This window comes from Xenopus laevis, chromosome 7S (genome assembly GCF_017654675.1).
Source record: "Xenopus laevis strain J_2021 chromosome 7S, Xenopus_laevis_v10.1, whole genome shotgun sequence".
In the NCBI taxonomy this organism is placed as follows: Eukaryota; Metazoa; Chordata; class Amphibia; order Anura; family Pipidae; genus Xenopus; species Xenopus laevis.
The window spans coordinates 40,509,448-40,519,183 of NC_054384.1; the positions used below are offsets into that span (position 1 = coordinate 40,509,448).

Consider the following 9,736-nt stretch of genomic DNA (forward strand, 5'->3'; position numbering starts at 1 on the left):
CAACAACTCACACTTTGAAGAACTAGCCTTTTTCATTATTGAGGGTGCTTCTTCCCCTCTAATTTTAGGGTTACTTTGGCTTCAGGCACATAACCCACATGTAGATTGGGTAACAGGGGAGATTCTCCAGTGGGTTCTGAATGTATGGGTTCTTGCCTTCCTCCGGTGGTGGCAGTCTCGTCCCTTGAGGGGTAACCTGCAGCTTATGCAAGCTTTTCTGATGTGTTCTCTAAGAAGGCTGCAGAAATCTTACCCCCACATAGGCAGTATGACTGCCCAATCGATCTTATCCCTGGGTCTACTCCCCCTAGTGGTCGAACTTACCCTCTCTCCTTGCCTGAAGCCCAGGCAATGAAAGAATATATCCAGGAAAACCTAGAAAGAGGTTTTATCAGACCCTCTAGTTCCCCTGCTGGGGCAGGTTTCTTTTTTGTTGGGAAAAAAGATTGTGGTCTTCGTCCCTGGATAGACTACAGAGGTCTAAACAAGATCACCATAAAAAAACGTTACCCCCTTCCTCTGATTTCTGAACTTTTTGATCAGGTTAAAAATGAAATCTTAGAGGTGCTTATAACCTCATCCGTATCAGGGAAGGGGATGAGTGGAAAACGGCTTTTAATACCAGGGACGGCCACTAGGAATACCTGGTAATACCATTTGGTCTTTGTAACGCCCCCGCAGTGTTCTAGGAGTTTGTCAATGACATCTTCCGGGACCTACTGGGGTTATTCGTAGTGGTCTATCTAGATGATATCTGATCTTTTCTTCTAATCCGTGTGATCACCGTAGACACGTTCAGGAAGTGTTACTCAGGCTAAGGAAAAACAACCTGTATGCTAAACTAGAAAAATGCTTTTTTGAGGTTTCGTCTGCCCCCATTCTTCGTCATCTGACACCTCGCTTCCTTTCATTGTGGAGGTTGACGCCTCCGAAGTTGGGGCTGGGTCAGTTCTTTCCCAAAGGCATCCAACAACCAACAAAGTACATCCGTGTGCTTTTTTCTCTAAAAAATTTTCGCCCGCTGAGGCTAATTATGACATTGGGAATAGAGAATTGTTGGCTGTTAATTGGGCCTTTGAGGAGTGGCGTCATCTGTTAGAGGGGGCTAAGCATGTAATAACGGTCTTTATCGACCACAAAAGTTTGCTATATATTGAATCTGTTAGACGACTAAATCCTAGGCAGGCTAGATGGGCTTTGTTTTTACCCGATTTAATTTTACCCTTACTTTCAGGCCTGGTACTAAAAATACAAAGACGGATTGGAAGTTTTGAATCCAATCCATCTGAAACTAGTGAGTGCATTCCCATTATTCCCGGCCAGTTAATTGTGGCTGCTCTGGGACCTGACCTTGCCACACTCCTATCCTCTGTTCAGTCAACTGCTCCTATAGAAACTCCCTCGGGTAGATTATTTGTTCCAGAGGATTTGATGGAACAGGTTTTATGTGAAGCCCATAATTCCAAAATGACGGGACATCCTGGCATCACTAAAACGGTGTCCCTTTTGTCTCTAAATGTTTGGTGGCCTTCCTTTAAGCAGGATGTTCGAAAATTTGCTATTTCATGTCCTATTTGTCAAAGGTTGAAATTCTCTAAAAAATTGTCACAGGGGTTGTTAAGGCCACTTCATATTCCTGACAGACCATGGCCCATCTTTCGATCGATTTTATTGTCGATCTTCCTTCCTCTCAAGGAAAAACTGTGAGTTGGGTGGTGGTGGATAGGTTTAGCAAAATGAGCCACTTCATTTCCCTCCCACACCTCTGCCAAAACCTAAGCCAAATTATTCATTTCTAACATTTTTAGGTTGCATGGGTTCCTGGTCAATATTGTTTCTGACAGAGGGGTACAATTTGTTTCAAAGTTTTGGCGAGCATTCTGCTCCTTGGTTGGTATTGAATTATCATTTTCTACCGCATATCACCCTCAAACAAATGGTCAAACCGAAAGGGTTAATCAATCCCTTGAGCAATTTCTAATGTGTTATGTGTCTGACAACCAGTCCTCATGGGCTGAACTTTTACCCTGGGCAGAGTTTGCTTACAATAATGCGACTCATTCTTCTACTGGTGAATCTCCACTCTTTATTGTTAACGGTTTACATCCCAGTGCATTTTCTTTTTCCGGTTCTTTGTCTCCTGTACCCTCTGTCAACTCTTCTGTCAAACAATTTGCAAAAATTTGGTCTGGGGTGCATGACTCTCTTTCTGCAGCTACAACCGCTCAGAAAAAAGCAAATATCTGGTAGGAGACTCTGTATGGTTGTCTACAAAGAACATTAAGCTTAAAGTCCCCTCTCTCAAGTTGGGGCCCAGGTTCATTGGTCCATATCCCATCATTGAAATAATTAATCCCTCTTCTGTTCGTCTCAAGCTGCCTGATAATTTCAAAATTTCTAATTCTTTTCATGTGTCTCTTCTAAAGCCAGCTTCACAGGTTCGTCAATTGTCTGTTCCTCCCTCAGTGTTGGTTGAAGGTCAGTCTGAATTTGAAGTCCAAGAGCTCCTCGATTCTCGCCTTGTGCGAGGTAAGCTTCAGTACTTGGTTAAATGGAAGGGCTATGGCCCCGAGGAGAACTCTTGGGTTTCAGTTAGTGACATCAGGGCTTACCGTCTCAGGAGACTATTCCATCAGACGTTTCCTGAGAAACCTGGGGGTCCAGTGGCCCCCCTAGAGGGGGGGTAATGTAAGAACTTACCCTGGTGGTCTAGTGGGGGGACGGCAGGGACGCCTGCCGCCCCCTCGCGGGGACGCCCGCCGCATTCTTCTTCCCTTCTAGGCGCTGGTAAAAAGGGGAGCGCGGTGCGCGCTCCTGCTGTTTTGTTAGCGCATGCGCGCTGGTGCAATGACATCAGCGCGCAATGGCGCGAACATATTTAAAAGGGCCATCTTACTAGTTTTCATTGCTCGTTATAGGTTGTTCCTGGTGCCTTTAGCTGTTTGCTATTCTGATTCTGAAACTTGATTCTGACTACCTGTTGTGATCCCTGCCTGTTCCTGACGATTCTGACCTCTGTATCCTGATCCATTGCCTGAATTTCGACGACCTCTTCTGCCGTATCCCTCTGATTGATCTCCTGGTTTTGACCCTTGCCTGCATGACCTTGCTTTGTACGCTGCCTGCCCACCATATTTTGTGAGGATATGTGTCTGCTCGTATTAGGCCATGTATAGATTGGCAAACAATGCTGCGACATTGGAACCCCTGCTGGTCCCACTCAGTTGTAGGTAGTAGGACAATTGAAATTTGAAATAGTTCAAAGAAAGACAAGTGTGTAGGAGTTGAATGAGGAATTGCGTTGGTGGTTGGTCTGGTTCTGGATGTGTGCTGAGAGCTTCACTGTCAACCTGCATTCCATCACTGGTCGAGATCACTGTGTATAGCAAAGTAACATCCATGGTGGCCAATTTGACCATGGGGGGTAGTGACATTGCTAGTTTTGCTAGGAAGTCCCCAGTATCATGGATGTAGGAGCTAGTGTTAAGGACCAATGGCTGTAAGAAGTGGTCCACCAAAATGGCTAAGGGTTGTAGAGTCAGGAAATATAGGGGGGGAGGAAGGGGAGCCCCAAAAAATTTTCGATCTTTTTCAGCCTATCAGCCATCATGTAGAAAACACGCCAGCGTTTTTTGGGACTTAGAAAAAAATTGACTTTTTTTTTAAACAATCCCTATGTACTCTATTGCGCTTCGCCAGGTCTGAGGTGGCGAAGGAAGTCTAGCGTAAAAGGTAGCGTTCAGTACACTGCGCAAGTTAGTGAATTTGCGTAGTTTCGTCGCTAGCGAAAATTCGCCTGGCGTAAGGTTGCGAAGTAACACTAGCGAAACTACGCCAGCGTTCGTTAGTGAATTTGCGCAGTAGCGAAAATGCCAAACGCTAGCGAATTAACGCTAGCGTTCGGCGCTTCGCGGCTTAGTGAATTTGCCCCATGTGTGGGTGATTGAAGGTGGAACCAGAAATTAGGTTGTTACATGTAGTGCACATTGGACATTTCTAACATCCTTTCTTTAAAGGGTTGAGCCATGAAGTGGTAGGTTCCGAGAGGTAACAATGTTTAGGGTCAGTTCTGACCAACAGGTCACGTAGATTATTACCCCTTTTGTAAGCAATTCGGGGATGTGTCCTAAAGGAGGGTGGTAGGGTGGTATCGCTCTCCAATATGGACCAATGATTATGAATGGCATCAATAAGTGTTTTTTTGTCTGGAGAATAGGTAGTAAGAAAAGTCATTCTCTCCATTGTTGGTCCGAGTGTCATGGGCCTGGCTTCTGAAAAGAAGTTCATCCTCTGTATGAGCAAGGGCTTTCAGTTTACAGGCTACTAAGTCTTGTCTTTTGTAGCCCCGCTGCAGAAAACTTTCGACCAGATCATCAAGTTGTTATTGCAATTCTGGTAGTTCTGAGTTATTTCTCAACATACGTAGCATTTGGGAGTAGGGCAAACTATGTAGCGTGTGTGGTAGGTGGCAGGAAGAATGATGAAGCAGTGTGTTGCGGTCTGTGACCTTTCTGAACATAGGGGTTTTCAAGCGAGTAGAGGTGAGAATCAACGAGATGTCAAGAAAGGAGATCTGTGTATCATGAATCAATGCTGTAAACCATATTGTAAAGGTCAAAGAAGTGAGTTCATCCGCCATTTGTTGGAACTGTTTAGTAGTACCTGTCAATAATAGGAACAGGTCATCGATATATCTATAAAGTCTGTAGATATAAGTCCCATATTTTGTGAGGATATGTGTCTGCTCGTATTAGGCCATGTATAGATTGGCAAACAATGCTGCGACATTGGAACCCCTGCTGGTCCCACTCAGTTGTAGGTAGAAGGACAATTGAAATTTGAAATAGTTCAAAGAAAGACAAGTGTGTAGGAGTTGAATGAGGAATTGCGTTGGTGGTTGGTCTGGTTCTGGATGTGTGCTGAGAGCTTCACTGTCAACCTGCATTCCATCACTGGTCGAGATCACTGTGTATAGCAAAGTAACATCCATGGTGGCCAATTTGACCATGGGGGGTAGTGACATTGCTAGTTTTGCTAGGAAGTCCCCAGTATCATGGATGTAGGAGCTAGTGTTAAGGACCAATGGCTGTAAGAAGTGGTCCACCAAAATGGCTAAGGGTTGTAGTGCATGGTTAGCGACTTGGACCCACATGCTGCTTTTCCCTCCCCTGTAGGTACATGTATGTCATCTGTTCGCTTCCCTTGTTTTTCCTTGGGACTCAATATTGATATTCTGTTTCCTTTTCTTGTCACATTTATTACTTTTGGCTACGATGTATCACTAACGAGGTGTCGTTACTATGTATGTATCTTATGTCGGCTTATCTGTAACACAGATCCTGCATTACTCTATACCACTGACTGCACTAGAGATATACACTTCTGTATTATTATAACCCTGTAGTCGGTGCCTACTTTTCTCATACTATGTTTAAATATGTTTAAATATCTTTACATTTGTCTGCGAATGCCTGAAAACATTTTTACTTTAGAGTTCTGATTGTTCACAATCAGTCAGTTTTGCTATGCACATTTGTTTCGTTGTTTTTCTACACTGATGACTACACTGCACCCTGCATGTCAAGCTGGGTTCCCGATAATACTGCGTATTTGATGTGGTGTTTGCATAATCACTTTGATTGAGGAGTCAGCCGAAACATCAGTTGCGCCTTAGAGGGTATTGATAATAAAATATTTTTCTTATTTCACCATAAGACCTGTGAGTGCATACAAACTACGATATGTGTGTGTGTGTGTGAAGAATTTTACTTTTATGACAATAAAATTATTTGCAGGAATTCATCTGGCCCCTGGGCCCTAAATTTGACAGCTCCAATGTAGTACAGAAATTAATTCTGTATTGCAGAATCCAATCTATACAAACACATACAAAACATGCCCCCTAAATGAAACATTTCATATACTGTACATTAATATTTTTAATTTTCTGTTGGTGAATGGAGGGCAGGTTTAAGTAAGAAGCAATTTGCCCATAACTAAAGCATGCTTGATTAAGAAGGGAAAAAAAGAGAAATAAGCATGAAAATAGGCTGTGGGTTAATGTAAAATAAATTTACAAGAGCTTTAATTCAAATCCTCATTTTTCAAGACAGTCTTTAATAGAGCTGCATTGCCCTTTGAGTGTAAGCAAATTCTACACCTATTTGAATTACAATATGTTTTTCTAGATAACAGTCTGCTTGCTCCACCATTTTACATTGCGCTTAATTAGAATATGAACTTTGACAGCAACTCATGGGCTTTAATAAGGCAATGTCACAAATTAGAAAGTAGATTTCTGTGTGTGTATGCAGAGAACTCCGTGTGGAGAATGAAGACCATTGATGTACTAGGTTAATGACTGTTTTTCACATAATACAATGCTGTGTAATGAAGCAGAGGATTGGTGAGTGGAAATATTGTTGCACTTACTGCAGTATGTTATTTCCTCAACATTTCGGTTTAATTACCATCGCATTATTGAGTGGAAATTTGAATCTGAACATTGATTGTATTGACAGTTTTGTTAAAAGCATTTCTACTAATAATATGCTATATGCTACATTTTATAGAAAACCTATACTAAAAACTTTGGGCTGCATAAGCAGTAAATGATCCAGTAACATTCATATTTTTTTTTACTTTACTCTTTTTGATTTTATAAGATATTTTAAAATAGTAAAAGAAAATAGTCCAATGCAATTTTGGTAATGCACTTTTTAAACACAATATGTATTGTGTTAATGGCAAGGATTAAGCATTGCAGCATTAATGTCAAAGCACGCAATATCTTTCCTAGTACTAACAGGTTACACAAGTAATATGTAATTTTTCACATCAGTCCTTGGACCAGTAGAATTCACTGTACGATTTCCCTACCGTGGGCCCACACTTGACTTATTTCATTAGAAGCTTACCATTACCAATAACTTACTAATATGTGGTAAGGAGAAACTGGATAGAGCACAGGTAAACATTAGGGGATCATTCCATCCCATCTATAAATAGCTGGGACTTAACCCCATAGCACTTTTAAACTTTATTCTGAAGTGTTATAGAATTGTGTCCTGTGTATACTGGCCACTTTCTTATGATTCTGCAAATATGGTAGAGAAAACATGGTAGAAAAGTGCAGTACAGGTACAGAATGAGTTCTATTTTCCTATAATTTGTATTACCAAAAAACATTAAAACTTAAATACAGTAAATCCAATGAAATTGTTATGCTACCATTATCGACTAATGCAGTTTAGTAATGATCAAGTACAAGGTATTGTTTTATTATGTTGGAGAAAAATTGGAAAATTAGAGTTATTTGTTAAAATGGACTCAGGGAGATGGCCTTTCTTTAATTGAGAGCTTTCTGGATATAGGTTTTTCCATAGCTGTAAAAGGATCAGTATCATAATGACTATTGTTTTTTAAATATACACTAGTATTTAAACATGGGGAAGAGAGCTAATGAAAACAAAAATATTGATGGCATTTAAAGCCTGCACTACAGTTATAACAGTAAGGCTTCTTTAGTAAAAAAAAACAATATAAACACTCTATCTAATTGTTTAACATTTTGTCAGGAATTATAAGTCGAGAGGACGCAGAAGAATTACTAATGAATAAACCAGAAGGGTCCTTTCTTGTCCGCATTAGTGAGATGATCTGGGGCTATGCCTTGTCTTACCGTCAACAAACTGGTTTCAAGCATTTTCTGGTGGATGCATCAGGGGATTACTACAGTTTTCTTGGCGTGGACCCCAACAGGCATGCAACGCTCACAAACCTTATTGACTTTCATAAGGTATCACTCATGGAGATATTAAAGTTTACATTAAGTAGGCAGACAGACAGCTAGGAAGAGAAATAGATAGATTAAGGCCTGTTTCTTAAGATTCAAGATTGTGTTTCTTGCCGTTATGCAAGAAAACCACAATCACTTTTTTTTTTCATCTTTCATTTTTGAGATTTAGCAAAAAATGTATTTAAAAACTTGGCAGCTTAAATTTAGCCTTTTTATGTTTTGAGACTTTTTTAAATTTGTGAAAATGAATACAACAATGCAATTTTTGTTGAGTTATTTTCAGTGACCACATTTTTCTGTGATCTAATCACAAATTTTCCAATAAAAATTTGAAGTTATTAAATTTGTCTCCCAATGTTGTATCATTGATGTTAGTGTTAACTGTATATAGATGATGATGCATGTTTAAAAAGAAAAACTCACACTCCTTTGCCTTAGAACAGGGGTAGGCAACCCGTTGCTCCAGAGCCTCATGTGGCTCTTCATCCTGCTTGCTGCGGCTCGGTCTTGCAGCTTTGCCTGTCACGTTGTCTATATAGCCCTCGCACCTGCTGGCGGCTTCTTGAGTTCAGTTGCGAGGGCTGTAAAGACATCCCAGAAGTGACAGGCAAGACGAGCCACAGCAAAATGAATCATCATGGTCCTTACCGAGGTCACACACTCAAGACGAGAGTAGAGGGAAGATCAGCATGGAGCTTCAGAAACAGAAGTCACATTAAACTAGGGTTGCCATCTGGCTGGTATTTTACGGGCCTGGTCGGTAAAAATTATGGTTGATCCCAATGTAATTAATAGGGAAAAACTTAAATATATAGGAAGGCCGGTATTTTTTTCCAGAAAAGGTGGCAACCCTAAATTAAGCAGATGAGAACACTAGCATTTAATAAGGCTATTAAGTATTTAATTTATTTAAAGTAGGCCTACACATACACGCTGCACTTCTGTTTGTTGTATTCTGTTGTTGTGACAGTTAAAATTAAAAAAAGGTTAAAACTTTTAAAAGTTTATAAGCTGTGTTATGTTTTGCGGCTCCAGACTTTTTCTCTAGTGGAAGAGGGGACAAAATGGCTCTTTTGATAGTTAAGGTTACTGACCCCTGCCTTAGAGCATCTTTTAAACGTATCTTAAAAGTCAGGTTTTTATTCTTATTTTGGTTCTCTTTTCAGGAAGAAGTCATTACGAGTTCTGGTGGGGAACTTCTTGTGGAACCTTGTGGGCAGATCAAGAAAACTCCTAACTATAGCATCCTATTTGACTAAAAATGTAAATGGTTACATTTTAACAATTCTGTCATTGTATCAAAATACAGGCTACATGAGCTAATGACAAATGGCACTAAGAGGAAATACATTTTTCCACAGGTCTGCTAATGACAGTGAATAATATTCTGAACATACAAAAAATGCTTGCTGCAAATCTCTGAATGGAATACAGATACAAAGCTCTTTTTAATTTGTTTAATTAAGCTCTTTTAATTTTAATGCAGATTAGTTTTTAGGTACAAATCTTTATATTGTAATCAATTTAATTCCCAAAAGAGCTATTACATTTCAGAATGAAAGAGCAAAAATCCCCGTTGGAGAAATGTTTTAAAAAATATAAATTTTTTTTTTTTTGCTAAATAAAGAATTGATAAAAAAATATTTTTCCCACTTATCTTGAAAAATTTGTGGTTTTCCTATATTTATAAAAAGCTCTAAAAATTCAAGATTTATTCAGTGAAAACAACACGAAAACTTCATAAAGAAAAAGTTGTCCTATAGAAGTCAATGGGAGCTGCGCTGACCTGATATTTTTTAGCACATTGTTCAGCGATTTTTTTTTTAGTTCGTACTTTTTATATTTGGATCTTTTAAAAAAATTCAATGACAATTGTGGCTTTAGAATTTGTGAGTTTAGTCGTGGTTTTAATAACCTCTAAAACCACCAAAATTCAAC

At 39.8% G+C, this 9,736-nt stretch overlaps 1 protein-coding gene across 1 annotated transcript in view; it reads left to right on the forward strand.

Moving 5' to 3' along the window:
• Positions 1–9,443, forward strand: part of sh2d4b.S (SH2 domain containing 4B S homeolog) — a 119,868-nt gene extending 110,425 nt beyond the window's left edge. The window contains exons 7-8 of the mRNA XM_018239461.2: positions 7,578–7,798; positions 8,965–9,443. Coding sequence (XP_018094950.1) covers positions 7,578–7,798; positions 8,965–9,057 — 314 coding nt within the window. The 3' untranslated portion in view covers positions 9,058–9,443. The remainder of the gene's footprint in view (positions 1–7,577; positions 7,799–8,964) is intronic.
• Positions 9,444–9,736: the final 293 nt, after the last annotated feature.